Source organism: Sus scrofa, chromosome 2 (genome assembly GCF_054392235.1).
Source record: "Sus scrofa isolate SSC_HxYL_T2T_F1_AM1 chromosome 2, Sscrofa_HxYL_maternal_Yorkshire_Landrace_v2.0, whole genome shotgun sequence".
NCBI lineage: Eukaryota > Metazoa > Chordata > Mammalia > Artiodactyla > Suidae > Sus > Sus scrofa.
In genome coordinates, this window is record NC_139384.1 from 72834686 (window position 1) to 72852574 (window position 17889).

The 17889-nt window shown below is 35.8% G+C and overlaps 1 protein-coding gene across 1 annotated transcript; it reads right to left on the reverse strand.

The window, feature by feature from the left end:
- Positions 1-14620: 14620 nt before the first annotated feature.
- On the reverse strand, positions 14621-15628 carry LOC110258515 (olfactory receptor 7A17-like). The gene has a single exon (XM_085011696.1). It carries the CDS (start codon positions 15593-15595, stop codon positions 14621-14623), a length of 975 nt encoding a protein of 324 aa, XP_084867822.1. The 5' UTR covers positions 15596-15628.
- Between the last annotated feature and the right edge of the window lie 2261 nt (positions 15629-17889).

Here is a 17889-nt window from a genome sequence, read left to right on the forward strand (position 1 = left end):
TTTTTCCTGAGCTTTTTCCATATTATTTGACCAGTTTTTGTTTGTTTGTTTGTTTTGTGTGGTCTGAGAGGAAATGAAGTAAGACCTTTTCGGTTTTCTTTTTTTTTTTTTCATTTTACTTTTAAAAATTATAGTTGGTTTTCAGTGTTGTGCCAATTTCTTCTGTACAACATGATGACCCAGTCTCACACACACACACACACACACACACACACACACACACACGCACACACACACACACACACATTCATTTTCTTACACTATCTTCCATCACGTTCTATCCCAAGACATTGGATATAGCTCCCTGTGCTGCATGATAGGACTTCCTTGCTTATCCATTCTCAGTGTAACAGTTTGCATCTACCAACCCCAATCTCCCAGTCCAACCCATTCCCACCTCCCTCCCCCTTGGCAACTATAAGTCTGTTCTTTGTGAGTCTGTTTCTGTTTTGTAGATGGAATCTGTCAGTTTTATGGGGTATTTTTGGTTTGTTTTTCTTGGGCTCAATAGGTACACTTTAATCCTGGTGCTTGTTTTTGTCCATTATGCAAATACCTTCCAGACAATGCTCTATAAATCCTGATCACATGATGAATATCTCTCCTCTTACATTGGGTAACTTCCTTCAAATGATTTAAGCCTGAGAACACTACATCATACACATATTTATCTCACTGTATTGTTACTTTGCCACTGTAATTCAAGATCCCAGCCATCAGAGACTTTACCTCCCTTGTTCACTTCTAATTTCAGAAAGATTTGTGAATATATCTGCATTTCCATAGGAACACATTTAAGTAAATATAAAGTTAGAAAATGGTGACGGCCAGAATGAAACCAGGTTAAATAGAGTAGTTTCAGAAAAATTGCACTAAAAATTTTGAAAGGAGTATCAAAAACTAACTGAAATACTCATTCGTTCTCTCTATATATCATTTCCATTTGGTTATAGTCATTCATTTTTAAGATTCCATATATAAGTGATTACATACAGTACGTGACCTTCTCTGTCTATTACCAGCAGGGAAAGTGAGGGAAGGAGGGAGGAGAATGGTAGGGGATTAAGAGGAACTTCTATGTATAAAGTAAATAAGCTACAAGTATATATTATACAGCATAAGAATATAGCCAATATTTTACAATTACTTTATATGGTATATAATTTATAAAAATACTGAGTCATTATGTTGTACATCTGAAACATAAAATAGAGTAAATTAACTATACCTCAATGAAAAAGGAACTGAAGCAAGATTCAATGGTAATGATTTTATGATGTCACATGAATTAGTAATTAAATTGGCTAAGGTACAGACATAAATGAAAATACTATATACCTTTCTTAGAAATTTTGGCACATAGTAGATGCTAAGTTATCTGTTGAGTGAATCAGGATTAAGGTCTCAGCCTAGAAGTACATTTACCATATGGGAAAGCTGTATTTCAATTTGTTTGGCAAGTTTATATTACTGAAAAAGAGCTGGCAAAAGTGGATATCTACTAGAAGAAGATGAAAATATCCCCCTCTAACAGTCATATTTTCAAAAACAAAAATCAGTAGGATTATCTATTCACTGAAACAGTAACCAATACTTTTTAGTGAATACCTAGAAAGCAACATATTAAAATCCAAAGGTAAGCCAAAGAATCTTAATTAAGGCAAGAATCTCAGAGGTAAGAAGATAAACATATTTAACTAAATAAAATGTGAAACATTTTTTATGATGAGCATGTCCCCCAAATGCCAACTAAGAAACATTAATTTTTTAGGCCATTTGAAGAAAGGTCTGTTTAGAACTTCTGACCATTTTTTTTTTGACTGGGTTGTTTGGTTTTTTAAATATATAAAGCTGTATGAGATATTTATATATTTGGGAGATTAAATCCCTGTCAGTCATTTCATTTGCAAAGATTTTCTCCCATTCTGTGGCTTATCTTATTGTTTTATTTATGGTTTCCTTGGCTGCGCAAAAGCTTTTGTGTTTAATTAGGTCTTATTTATCTATTTATTTATTTATTTTTATTACTCCAGGAGGTAGATCCAAAAATATAGTGCTGCAAAGAATGTTCTGCCTATGTATAAAGTTTTTTTTTTTTTTTTGTGGGGGCCCCCCAAACCCAGTATATGGAAGTTCCCAGGCCAGGGGTCAAATTGGAGCTGTAGCCACTGGCCTATGCCACAGCATTTCAGGATTCAAACTGCATCTGTTACCTATACCATAGCTCAGGGCAACACCAGATCCTTTAACCCATTGAGCAAGGCCAGGGACTAAACCTGCATCTTCATGGATACTAGTTGAGTTCCTTACTGCTGAGACAATGGGGAACATTTAAAAGTTTTATAGTAGCCAGACTTACATCCAGGTTTTTAATCCATTTTGAGTTTATTTTTAGGTAAGAAAATGTTCTAATTTCATTTTTTAAATGACCACATCTGTGGAATATGGAAGTTTCTGGGCTAGGCATTGAATTGGAGCTGCAGCTGTAGGCCTACACCACAGCCATGGCCACAATGGATCCAAGCTGCATCTGCAATCTATGCAGCAGCTTGCAGCAATGCTAAATGCTTAACCTACTGAGCAAGGCCAGTCACTCACAGAGACTATGTCAGTTCCTTAACCTGCTGTACCACAATGGGAACTCCCTAATTTCATTCATTTACATGTAGCTCTGCAGTTTTCCCACAACCGCTTATTGAAGAGACTGTCTTTTCTCTAAAGACAGACAGATGGCCAAAAAGCACATGAAAAGATGTTCAGCATTGCTAATTATTAGAGAACTGAAGTGCAAATCAAAACTTCCAAAGCATCACTTCACACTGGTCAGAATGGCCATCTCAAAAATTCTACAAACAATAAATCCTGAAAAGTGCATGGAAAATTTCCCCCCTTTACACTGTTGGTGGGAATGTGTAACAGTGTAACCACTATGGAGAACAGTATGGAGGTTCCTCAAAAAACTAAACATAGAACTACCGTATGATCCAGAAGTTCCATTCCTGGGCAAATATCCAGAGAAAACCATAATTTGAAAAGATATATGCACCACAACGTTCATTGCAGTACTCTTTACAACAGCCAAGATATGGAAGCCACCTAAATGTCCATCCACAGAGGAATGGATAAAGAAGTGGGATGTATATGCAATGAAATATTACTCTGCCATAAAAAGAACAAAATAACACCATTTTAAGCAACATGGATGGACATGGAGATTATCATACTAAGTGAAATAAGTCAGACAGAGAAAGACAAATACCATATGAGATCGATAGAATGCAGAATATAATAAAAATGATACAAAAGAACTTATTCACAAAACAGAAGCAGATTCAAAGATTTTGAAATCAAAATATGGTCACAACTGGGAAAACCATGGGAGGAGGGATAAATTAGCAGGATGGGATTAACGTATGCACAGTACTATATAAAAATAGAAGAGTAACAAGGACCTACTGTATACCACAGGGAAATCTAGGCAATACTCTGTAATAATCTATATGGGAAAGGAATCTGAAAAAGAATGGATATATCCATATGTATAACTGATTCACTTTGCTGACACCTGAAACTAACACAACATTGTAAGTCAACTGTTCTCCAATAAATTTGTTTGAAAAATCATTTTGCAGGTGACAATTGTAGCATAATAGGCATGTATTATGTGGGTATCTAATAATAACAGGCAAATCAAAATGGTGATCAAATATATGAATCAAACGCAGTAACTGATTAGAAAACAACAATCTTTTCCAGTGTATTCTCAGTCTAAATTCATTTGACTGGAGAGTTATCACACTCCAGTCTAACTCACTTAAAGAGTTGTCATACTCCACTCTAATTCACTTAAAGAGTGTCACATGGTTGTAGTGGTACTTTTAAACTAGTGGCAAAGGCATATTACCTATTTTTTTTGGTCTTTTTGCATTTTCTAGGGCCACTCCCATGAATATGGAGGTTCCCAGGCTAGGGGTCTAATTGGAGCTATAGCCACCGGCCTACACCAGAGCCACAGCAACATGGCATCGAAACCACGTCTGTTACCTACACCACAGCTCATGGCAACATCAGATCCTTGACCCACTGAGCAAGGACAAGGATCGAACCTGCAACCTCATGGTTCCTAGTCAGATTCGTTAACCACTGAGCCATGGCAGGAACTCCCATATTACCTATTTTTGGTGACAGAAATGTAAAGCATTATAATCTTTCTGAAACAATCTAAGAATAGTACAGATATTTAAAGTACAGACATTCTTTAACTCGAGGTTTCTCAGTCTCAACACTACTGACATTCTAGGGGAGACTGGTCTTTGTGGTGGGGTCTGTCCTGTGTATTGTAGGATGTCTAGAGCATCCCTGGCCTCCCCCTTCCCTCCCCAGTGTGATAGGAAGATACTTCTACAAGCATTGCTCAGTGTTCCACAGGAAACAGAGTTTCTTCTTGTCAGAACCAGAGTTTAAACAATCTCAAATATTTTTGCTGCAATGATACAATAGAACTTTAAAAAGAAACATTATGGAAGATCATGGATAGTGTGAGTAGCACAGCCCCATCATGAAATATTAAACAGCTATTGAATAATGAACCAGTATTGTCCTAGTTTGATTGAAAGCAAGTCCTTGAGGAAAAGGGAACCCAGGTAGGAAAAACAAAACAAAACAACAGAGATTGCACTAAAACATAAAGATCACCTATAATGTGCCTAGGATTCTATGCATGCAAGTATGGAAAAGTGTGTGGATAGGTAGGTGTATATAATAGAGAAAAAGAAGTTTTAAAAGAAAGTTAAGAACACATGGGGAAATATCAGTGAGAATGAAATTAGTTAAGTATAGCAGTTTTGAAGTAACTGAATGTTATGTAATTGAATGAAATCTATAATTAACTTCTATAAAGATAGAAAGTAGTAATAATTTAATGATATCAACATGTGGCAATAATTCAATATTCAATTGCCAGTAACTTGGAAACAAAACAATACAGAAGAGGGGATTTTAAAAAGGAAGGAGGAAGGAATATCAGCCTATAATTTTTCTCTTACAGAAGATTATGGATTCAAATTCTTTTATGGAAGATAATAGTGACCTTTATTCAAATTGTAAGGAAGAGTGCCTTCCAGATGATGGCCAAATGTGATACATTGTTTATAGATACATGCCAGCACAAAAGGCTGTAAAGACAATAAGGAGTAACAGAGATGAAAGGAAGTTAGTATATGCATATGTATAAAAAGTTATTCATTATCACTAGTATATGCGTATGTATAAAAAGGTATATATTAGCACTGAATAAAGGAGATTATTCAGTATTATTTTTGTTTAAAACAAGGTTTTTCAAGTGATGAATATTAAAGTGACTCAATTATTTCAGTAAAAAATTAAAAAGTAAAAAAGCTTTATTGGAGAGAAAACTATATGACTAATAATTTTGACAACACAAAATTTATATAGTATCAAACATTATCACAAATATACATATACCTACATAAAAGAACTAAATGGCAAGCAATTATTTGTGAAAAAATAAAACCAATTTATTTTTTGAAAGAATGTGATCAAAGACAGGAATGTAAACATACCAACTGCACTAAGCCCTCTACTCCAAAGCAAAGGTTTCTCCCAGATGATTTTGATCAAGTGGTAAATGGCTAACAAAGAAATATTTAAAAACCTATATATATGTGCAGTCTCACAGGCAGTAAAAAAATTGCAAAGTAAAGCTCTTTAGCAAATCTCTTTCACATGTTAAATATATTTTAAATGTGAATACCTAGAGTGAGAAAAGATACCGTGATATAAATATTTCAAGAAATGCTTTTGCAGGGATGTATTTGCATGAATCCCTTGATTTAGATATTTCTCTCATTAATTGTCATAAATGCCTCTTCTTTTAAAAATTTCATTTTGAAGTTCCCGTCATGGCGCAGTGGTTAACGAATCCAACTAGCAACCATGAGGTTGTGGGTACTATCCCTGTCCTTGCTCAGCGGGTTGAGGATCTTGCGTTGCCATGAGCTGTGGTGTGGGTCGCAGACATGTCTCAGATCCTGTGTTGCTGTGGCTCTGGCGTAGGCTGGTGGCTACGGCTCTGATTCGACCTCTAGCCTGGGAACCTCCATATGCCGCAGGAAGAGGCCCTAGAAAAGGTAAACAGACAAAAACAAACAAACAAACAAACAAACAAAAAACAATTTCATTTTAATGGCATATAGTTGACTTACAATGTTGTGTTAGTTTCAGGTGTCAGCAAAGTGAATCAGTCATACATATAAATATATCCATTCCTTCTTCCTCATAGGTTATTACAAACTATTGGAGTAGATTTTACTGTGCTACACAATAGGTTCTTGTTAATCATCTATTTTATACAGTAGTGTATATATTGTTATTCTCCCATTCCAATTCTTCCCTCCCCCTAATGGTTTAAATTATAGTAACCATAAGATCTGTTTTGAAATCTGTGAGTTTTTTTCTGTTTTATAAATAAGTTCTTTTGTGTTATGTTTATTATATTCCACATATAAGTGATGTCACATGATACTTGTCTTTCTCTCATTTTAAAATAAACAGAAATGACCTCATTTCACTGTTTACCCCCCTACAGCTAAAACTCTATTTCTCTGCTATTGTTAACTTCTAATACTGTGGGAATATATTCTTCTTTTTCTGAAAGCCCTTTATGCTTCCTATTCCCTCTTCCAGTTGGACTTCCATTTTTATCATTTAATTGGCAGCTTTGAATCTGTGTTACTGATATCAATATTTGATTGACTTTTAAGTTCATAACTAAAGACACTTATTTATATATCAGGCCAGCAAAAAATGACAGTAATCTCTGGTATCTGAGCTAGGCTGGATTGGCCCACAGGTGACCTCAGATAAACGTTGGAGGTTTCATCCTCTCTAATCCTCTCCTACAGTGTCTGCTGGGCTCTTGGACTCACCTTGATGGGAACTCTGAGAGAAAGGTCTCTGTGTGGAAGTTCAAATGCCTCCTGGATGGTTGATAATGGAGATGGAATCTCCATCCCCACAAGACACTTCTGGAAGGAGGAAGGGATAGGTTTCCCAGCCAGACTTAGGTCTCCAAAGGAAACATGTCCTGAGGAGCCTAAGATTGCTGAGACTGAGGGGATGGCAGAATATGAGATATTTATAGCTCACTTTACCCTCTCTTTCTAACATAGGGGACCAGGTTATAAGGCAGGTGAATTCAGTTTTTATTCCTCCTCCATTAACTTTTCTATATCCAGCGGTTTAAACTTCCTACACCTTATCCCAGCCTGAGTTAGAGTTTTCTCCAGGTCTAAGATTTAAGAGTATCTTCTGATTACTGCCCTTGGATTTTCCAATCATTGCAATATAGAAATAGCTGCTGATATTTCTATAAAAGTTATTATTTCCCTTTTTATAAGTGGGATGACTTTGTCCTTTCATATAAAACCTCAGGTACTACACTTAATGGCCTCCTGACACTTTCGACAAAACAAGTAGAATTTCTCCACTATATCAGAAGTTAAAAACAGTCTTCCAGTCCCTCGTTAAGAAATGCTTATAATTATGAGACTTATTTTTATGTATCATAGCTTTCCTTAGCACAATGAAATTGTCTGATTTCATTGTTGCAGAAATTCACTCTGTGATATTGTCCTTTTATATAACATAGCCCCAGTGTGTAAATGGGACTGAGAGGCACTAATATTCTGCTCAAAGGTTTAAACCAAGTAAGAGAAGGAGTCTTCACTGGAATCTCTCAGGATGCTTCTAGTTCTCAAACACTGGGGCAGTGATTCTCAACCAGAGATAATTTTCCAGCTAAGGCTATTTGACTTCTCTGAAGGGATGCTGTTGCACTCCTGTAATGAAGAGGACAGTATCCAAAACAAACAATTATACTGCTCCAAATTTCATCAATGAGAAGCTGAGAAAATTTACCTTAGACTGTCACTTCTATAAATTCACTACTCCTACAAATTACCATGGATAGTACTTAAAATGCAAATTCTGATTCACCATGTCTGATTCTGGGGGTGTGGGGACTCTACATTTAAAACAAACTCCTAGGTATTGTTTTTAAAGTATAGTTGATTTACAATGTTCCTTCAATTTATGTTGTATAGCAAATTGACCAGTCATATATATATATATATATGTACATTCTTTTTTTCTTTTTTTTTCTTACTCTCTTCCATCACATTCTAACCCAAAAGACTGGACAGAGTTCCCTATGATGTACAGTAGGACTCCATTGCTTATCCATTCTAAATGTAAAGGTTTGCATCCACGAACCCCAAACTCCCTGTCCATCCCCTTCTCTCCCCTCTCCCCACTGGCAATGACAAGTCTGTTCTCCATGTCCATGATCTATTTCTGTTTTGTGGATAGGATCATTTGTGCCATATTTTAGATTCCACGTATAAGTGATATCATATGGTATTTGTTTTTCAACATGGAGACTATCATACTAAGTGAAGTAAGACAGATAGAGAAAGCTCCTAAGTATTGTTGATGCTGCAGTGGGCCATTTGAGTAGTGAAGTTATTGTCCTGTGTTAAAATCTAGTATTAGTAGATTTAGCTCTTCACCAAAAATATTCTGAGAATGTGATTTTTAAAGAGAGGTTTTTCGCCAAATTTTTAGGTGGTGTTAAATACTTCTCTGGATTTTTTAAAAATATAAAGGTGCTTGAGAGACATCAAATAATTTCTACCTGAAAAAGCCTTTGTGGTAGGCAGACAAGAGCTTCCAAAAGATGTCCACATCCTAATCCCAAGACCTTTTAACTCACAGATATGGAGAACAGACTTGTCTTTGAATAGGGGAAAAGGGGAGGAAGTGGAATGGATGGGGTATTTGGGGTTGGTAGATGCAAACTATTATGTTTTGAATAGATGAACAATCCATTCACTATACAGCACAAGGAACTATATCCAGTCTCTTGGGATAGAACATGATGGAAGATAGTTTGAAAAAATGAATGTGTGTATATATTCTTTTAGGTACATTCTTTTAGGTTTTATCATCTCACATTTCCTTCTGAAATAAGTAAAACATTGGCTCAGGGCAATTACATCATTAACAATAACATTACAAAGAAATTAAAACTTATTTTGTACCTTTTTGAATTATGCACAAATGGAATCATGTAACATGTAATGTTAATTTTTTAAATTCATTGAATTGTATGCTTTTAAAATGTACAATTTATTATATAATTATTCTTGGAATTAGTTAAGAATTTAAAATTTTTAGTGGTACATGGTTCAAGGTAGGAAGTGAAGCACATGTAGCTTAGTCACTCCTAAAATTAGGAAATTCTTCTAACTAGAAAGAAAGCAAAATGTTGTATGTGGATATAGGAACAGTGTGACTGAAATAAAGCAGTTAATATTCCATAAATCCACTTTTTTCCTATCAACTAAAGACTGACCTACATACATAAAAGAAAGATATTAACATAATGTAATTCATGACAGAACAGCAGTACAACAGCACACACATCATGGATGAGCATTAAAAACTCAAAATAGAGCCTGACAGCTGACAATAGACCCATGAAGAAGAGTCAATCAGAATTCAGACACCTCCTCATCCTATAATCCTATTTGACAATAAATGCATTACATTAAACCATTTGCTTTTAGTACAGCTTGTTATGAAGCCAACTGATACTATAATCAAAGTGAATAGAACTGAGGGGAATTATTATATTTTTTCTCATTCTAAGCAGCTGTCCTGATATTTGAATGGCATTTGTAGTTTACTGTTATTTGATTTTATTTCATATAACTCTATTAAAAATGACTCCATTGATGTTTCCTTGTGAGTAACTATGAAAGGTTAAAAGAATATGCCTGTTTCTTCAAAATTTATGACTCTGAATCACAGAGTTATAGTATGTTATATATGGTCACAGAGTCAATATACCATATGGTATATATATAATTCATTTAGCATCCTTTCAGTGCTTGTGACAAAACATAGAATGGGGAAGACATTTCATTTGGAGCAATGAAAGGAATCACATTCATGCGCAATAAAAGAAGTTTTAAAGCAGAAGCAGAAAAACAATTCAATATAAAATAATAATTACACCAAAAAAGCCTTCACCCTAATGCTAAACCACTTTACACACAGAGCTTACTTAATAAGTAAATGTACACCATGAAAAAATAGTTTGCATAGTAATAATCCAATACAAATATGCTTCATTATAGTGAAGGTCATCTCTGACTCTAACTTCATATGTCAAATTATTTATTAAAATTTGTATTTCACATAGAATACAATTGGAGACATACATTTGATGATCAGTTTTGACGGTGTCTCTGATAAACAATGTGGACACCTAGATAGGTAATTAACAAGACCCTACTGTACAGCACAGGGAAATCCACTTATTAGTTTGTAATAACCTATGTGGAAAAATGTGTACACACACACAGACACACACACACACACACACACACACACACACACACAGATGCATAACATCCAATTTGCTGTACACTTGAAACTAATACAAGTTTGAGAGTCAACTATACTCTAATAATATTTTTTTAAATTAAGAACAGGATCTGAGATGGGATTTAGAATGGATAAGCAATGAGATTTTATTTTATAGCACAGGGAACTATATCCAATATCTTCACATAAAATTATGAGGAAAATAATGTATATGTGTGTATTTGTATAGATAGATGATAGATAGAGACATAGATATATAGATAGATATATGAATGACTAGGTAACTTTGCTCTGCAACAGAGATTGGCATAACATTGTATATCAGCTACAGTAAAAAACCAAAATCTTAGAGGGAATAAAACTGAATGACCTTTCATGAAACACACTATCTTTTAAAGTCTATGTTTTCAGAAAGAGAAATTATGGTAGATGTGTAAAAAGCAATGATGAACAAAAAGCTATAAACAATGGTTTCATACTTTATACACTTATGAAATTACATAATTGGCTTTAGTTGCCTAGTTTTTTTTCAAAGAGGAGGCAAAACTCTGTTTATTCATTTAGTGAAATGAAAGGAACATTGCTCAGTATACACACACAAACACACACACACACACACACACACACATATATAATTATTCTTAGGAAATGAATGTAGTCTCAGGAGATATATGGGAATTTCCACATATTTCACTTAAGGTAGTGAAAAATTCGGAAGAGTGGAAAAGTCCAGAAGGAAAAAAATCTTATTTGACAGGGCAGAGGAGTTAATGAAGCAAGTTAATTAAATTGTATGGAAAGTCCAGGAACTGATGACTGCATAGCCAAATTCTATCAAGCATTCTGAAAAGGGTACTTTTTCTTCTGAAACTCTTCCAAAAAATAGCAGAGGAAGGAACCCTCCCAAGCTAATTTTATGAGGTCACCATCACCCTGATACCAAAAACAGACAAGGATACCATAAAAGAGAGAAAATTACAGGCCAGCATCACTGCTGAACATAAATGCAAAAATCCTCAACAAAATATTATCAAACCAAATACAAATATATTTTAAATGGATCATATACCAGGATCAAGTGGGATTTATTCCAGGGATGCAAGAAGTCTTTGATATATGCAAATCAATTTGTGTGATACAGGACATTGACAAACTGAAAAAGAAAAAAAAAAATGATCACCTCAGTAGATGTAGAAAAAGCTTTTGACAAAATTCAACACCAGTTTCTGATAAATTCTCTCCAGAGAGTGGGGCTAGAAGGAACATACCTCAACATAACAAAAAACATATATGACAAACCCACAGCTAACATCATTATCAATGACAAAAAAGAGAAAAATTTCCACTAAGATCAGGCAAAAGACAAGGATGTCCACTTTCACCACTACTATTCAACATAATTTTGTAAGTTCTAGCCATGGCAATCAGAAAAGAAAAAGAAAGAAAAGGAATCCAATTTGGGAAGGAAGAATTAAAACTATCAGTGCTTGCAAATGACATGACAATATACCTAGAAAATCCTAAAGGCAGTTTCAGAAAACTTAGAACCCATGAATGAATTTGGCAAAGTTGCAGGATACAAAATGAATACAGAGAAATTGATTGCATTTAAGAGAAATCTGAAAAATCATCCCATTTACCGTTACATCAAAAAAGAATAATATACCTAGGAATAAACCTACCTAATGAGACAAAAGACCTATACTCTGAAAACTATAAGACACTGATGAAGGAAATCAAAGACAGAACCAACAGATGAAAAGATATACCATGATCTTGGATTGGAGAAATCAAGATTGCAAAATGATTGTTCTACCCAAAACAATCTATGGATTTGATGCAATGCATATCAAATTACAAAGGATATTCCTCACAAAACTAGAAGAACTAGAACACAATATTTTTTCTGGGGGGGATTTTAGAAATGTGCTTTTATTATATTCTTTATTTTTTTTCCCACTGTACAGCAAGGGGGTCAGGTTATCCTTACATGTATACGTTACAATTACATTTTTTCCCCACCCTTTGTTCTGTTGCAACATGAGTATCTAAACAAAATTCTCAATGTTATTCAGCAGGATCTCCTTGTATATCTATTCTAAGTTGTGTCTGATAAGTCCAAGCTCCCCATCCCTCCCACTCCCTCCCTCTCCCATCAAGCAGCCACAAGTCTTTTCTCCAAGTCCAAAATCATGGACTTGGAGAATAGAACAGAATATTTTAAAATCTGTATGGAAACACAAAATACCCCCAAAAAACAAATAAATATTTTTAAAAAAGGAAATGGGGACATCAGCCTTCTTGACTTCAAAAAATACTACAAAGCTACAGTTATCAAAACAATATGGTACTGGCACCAAAAAAAGGGGTGGGTAATATTGGGAAAAGAACAGAAAGTCCAGAAATAAATCTAAGCACTTATGCTCAACTAATCTATGACACAGGAGGCAAGAACATACAGTGGAAGAAAGACAGTCTCTTCAATAAGTAGTTCTGAGAAAACTGGACAGCGACATGTAAAAGAATGAAATTAGAACACTAACACCTTACACAAAGATGAACTCAAAATGGATTAAATACCTAAATATAAGGCAAATACTACAAAAATCTTAGAGGCAAATATAGGCAGAACACTCTCTGACATAAATCACAGCAACATCCTGTGTGATGCACTTCCTAAAATAATGACAACAAAGACAAAAATAAACCAATGTGACCTAATTAAACTCAAAAGTTTTGCACAGCAAAGAAAACCATTCAAAGAATGAAAAAGCCCAGAAAATGGGAGAAAAATCTTTGCATACAATGCAGCAGAGAAGGGATAAATCTCAAAAATATATTGCCAGTGCATACAGCTCAAAAACAACAAAACAACCCAAAGGAAATATGGGCAGAAGACCTAAACAGACATTTCTCCAAAGAAGACATATGAATGGCCAACAGGCCCAAGAAAATAATGCTCAACCTCACTAATTATTAGAGGAATGCAAATCAAAACTACAATGAGGTAATACCTCATAGAGGCCAGAATGGCCATCATTAACATGTCAACAAATAACAAATGCTGGAGAAGGTGTGGAGAAAAAGGTACTTTCCTTCACTGTGGGTAGTATTGTGAATTGGTACAACCACTAAGGAAAATAGCATGGAGGTACCTCAGAAAACTAAATATAGAACTGTCATATGATCCAGCAATCCCATTCCTGGGCATATATCCAGAAAAAACTACAATTTGAAAGGATACATGCATCCCTATGTTCACTGCAGCACTATTAACAATAGCCAAGACAAGGAAACAATCCAAAGTCTATCTACCTGATGAATGGTTTAAGAAAAAGTGGTACATATATACATGGAATACTACTCAGCCATAAAAAGGAACAAAATAATGCCATTTGTAGCAACATGGATGCAACTAGAGATTATCAAACTAAGTAAGTTAGAAAGAGGAGTTCCCGTCGTGGCGCAGTGGTTAACGAATCCGACTAGGAACCATGAGGTTGCGGGTTCGGTCCCTGCCCTTGCTCAGTGGGTTAAGGGTCCAGCGTTGCCATGAGCTGTCGTGTAGGTCGCAGACGTGGCTCGGATCCCTCCTTGCTGTGGGTCTGGTGTAGGCCGGTGGCTACAGCTCCAATTCAACCCCTAGCCTGGGAACCTCCACATGCCATGGGAGCGGCCCAAGAAATAGCAAAAAGACAAAAAAAAAAAATAAAAAAAAGAAAGAGAAAGACAGATACCTTGTGATATCACTTGTATGTGGAATCTAATACAGCATAGATTATCCCATCTACAAAACAGAAACCAATTACAGACGTGGAGAGCAGACTTATTTCCAGGGGACTGGGGAGCGGAAGAGAAATGGACAGAGAGTTTGGGGTTGCTGGATGAAAACTGTACCCTTTGGAATGAATGGACAATGGGGTTTTACTGTATAGCAGAGGTAACTGTGTGCTATTGGGTCACTTTGATGTACAACAGAAAATGAAGAAACATTGTAAATCAACTATATTTTAATTAAAAAGATGAAGAACAAAAAAAAAAGTTGAATCCAAAGAAATGGAAATAACAGGCAATATATTGAAGGAGCAAGTACTATTTCCACAATGTGATCAAAGAATTACAATATATGGCTCTGAGGCTTTGAGTTCTGCTATCCTGTGCATTTCTTCAGTCTCAGGACAAAGGCTCCTTTGGCAAATGTTTCCATCCCAGAGAATCCTTTCAGAGCCCTCCTTATGTCTTTATTTCTCAGACTGTAGATGAAGGGGTTCAACATGGGTGTGACCACAGTGTACATTACCGCAGCTGTTGCACTTGACTGTGAGCTGTGGGTAGCAAAAGGGCTGAGGTACACTCCTAGGCTAGTACAATAAAATAAGGAGACAACTGAGAGGTGAGATACACAGGTAGAAAATGCTTTATGCTTCCCCTGAGTGGATGAGTTTCTACATATAGAGGAAATTATCTTAGAGTAAGAGTAAAGGATACCAGCCAGGGTACTACCACCCAGAAGTCCAGCTCCAAAATGCATCACCATATTATTAAGAAAGGTGTCTGAACAGGCAAGTTGGACCACTTGTTTGATTTCACAAAAAAAGTGAGGAATTTCCAAGTCTATACAAAAAGACAGCTGCAACACCATTAAGCTGTGTAATAAAGAATACATGGCACACATCACCCAGGACACCAGAACCAGAAGCCCACAGAGCTGGGGGTTCATGATGAGCATGTAGTGCAGGGGGTCACATATGGCCACAAACCGGTCATAGGCCATCACAGTCAGAAGAAAGATATCCAATCCTGCAAAGTGTATGTAGAAGTATATTTGGGTGATACAGCCTTTGTAGGTTATAACTTTATTCTGGGTCTGGATGTTCCACAGCATCTTTGGGATGGTGGTGGAAGTGAAACATATGTCTACGAAGGACAGGTTGCATAGAAAAAAGTACATGGGTGAGTGGAGGTGGGAGTCAGAGCTGGCAGCCAGGATGATGAGCAGGTTTCCAAACACAGTGATGAGGTACATGGAAAGGATAAGCCCAAATATGAGGGGCTGGAGTTTTGGTTCCTCTGAGAATCCCAGAAGAAGAAATTTTGAGATGTGTGTACTGTTCCCTGGTTCCATAGGGTGGAGGTGACTATTGGGAAAAAAGAGAAATCGTACGACTAATTTTCACACAAATGAGCGTAACCCACATAGCTGAAATACAATTTCTAATTTGCTGTTAAGAAATTAATGTTAATATTTTAAATATAGATAAGTTATTGGGAGTAAACCATATTACATCTCTGACTAGAAATTTTGTCCCATTCTCGGTGTATTTCCAAGGAGTTTATATATGTAGAGGGTTTTTTCTTAATTTTTATCAGTGGATATTTGATTTAGAGTGCTATGTCAACTCTATTGTGCAGCATAATGACCCATCATATATTAACATATATTCTTTTAATCATATTCTCTTCTATCATGTTATAGCTCAAGAGATTGGATATAGTCTGGTGTTATAGATTAGTACCTTGTTGTTTATCCATTCAAAATGTAATAGTTTGCATCTACTAACCCCAAACTCCCTGTCTGTCCAACTTCCTCCACTCTTCCCTTTGGCAACCACAAGTCTGTTCTCTATGTCTCTAATCTGCTGCTGTTTTTTAGATAGGACCATTTGTGCCATATTTTAGATTCCACATATAAGCGATATCATAGGGTGTTTGTATTTCTCTTTCTAACTTATTTCACTTAGTATGAGAATCACTACTTGCATCCATGTTGCTACAAATGGCATTATTTTGTCCTTTTAATGTCTGATTAGTATTCCATTGCGTGTGTGTATGTGCCAAGACAAGGAAACAATGAAAATGTCTTTACAGATAAATAGATTAAGAAAATGTGATTCACCAATGTGTGTAGTGCTGCAGTGAACATAGGGGTGCATGTATCCTTTCAAACTTTAGTTTTTTTCTGGATATATGCCCAGGAGTGGGATTGCTGGATCATATGGTAGTTCTATATTTAGTTACCTTAGGAAACTTCATCTGTTTTCCACAGTGGTTGTACCAATTTACTTTCCCACAAACAGTGGCATAAGTTTCCCTTTTCTTTAAACCCTCTATAATATTTGTTAATTTGTTAATGATGGTCATGTTGTCTGGTGTGAGGTGGTACCTTATTGTAGTTTTCATTTGCATTTCTTTCATAACTCGTGATAGCATTTTTTCATGTGCCTAATGTGCCTAATTTGTATATCTTCTTTGGAGAAATATCTATGTAAGTCTTCTGCCCATTTTTCAATGGGTTGACTTTTTTTCTTTTGTGGTGAGTTGTATGAGTTGTTTGTATATTTTGATGACTAGGCCCTGGTTGGTTACATCATTTGCAAAGATTCTCTCCCATTCTATTGGTTGTCTTTTCATTTTTAAAAATGGTTTTATTTCTTGTGCAAAAGTTTTGAATATAATTCATTTTCATTGATATATTTTTGCTTTTATTGTCATTACTCTAAGATGTGGATCAAACAAGATGATGCTGTGATTTATGTCAAAGAGTGTTCTGCCTATATCTTCTTCTAGGAGTTTTATAATATCTGGCCATTTATTTAGGCCTTTAATGCATTTTGAGTTCATTTTTGTGTATGGAATTAGAGAATGATATAACTCCATTCTTTTACATGTAGCTGTCCAGTTTTTCCAGCACCACTTATTGAGGAGACTATCTTTCCTCCATTATATCACTTGCCTCATTTTTCATAGATTAGTTGATGATAGGTGCTTGGGTTTATTTCTGGCCTTTCAATTCTGTTCCACTGGTTTATTTTTCTGTTTTTGTCCCAGCACCATTCTGTTTTGATGACTGTAGCTTTACAGTATAGTCTGAAGTCAGTGAGCCTGATTCCTCCAATTCCATTTTTCTTTTTCAATACTTCTTTGGCTATCAGGGTATTTTGTATTTCCATATAAATTTTTACATATTCTGTTCTAGTTCTGTTAGGAATTACCTTGTAATTCAATAGGAATTGCATTGAATTTGTAAGATTGCTTTGGGCACTATAGTCATTCTCATAATATCGATTTTCCAAACCAAGAGCAGGTATATATTTCCATCTGTTTGTCTCATCTTTATTTCATTAGTGTCTTATGGTTTCAAAGTGTAGGTCTTTTGCCTCTTTAGGTAGGTTTATTTCTAGGTATCAAGTATTTACATTTTAATGAGAAATTCTTTCTTGGAGTTCCTGTCATGGCGCAGTGGTTAATGAATCCGACTAGGAACCATGAGGTTGCGGGTTCGGTCACTGCCCTTGCTCAGTGGGTTAAGGATCCGGCATTGCCGTGAGCTGTGGTGTAGGTTGCAGACGCGGCTCGGAACCTGCATTGCTGTGGCTCTGGCGTAGGCCGGTGGCTACAGCTCCGATTCGACTCCTAGCC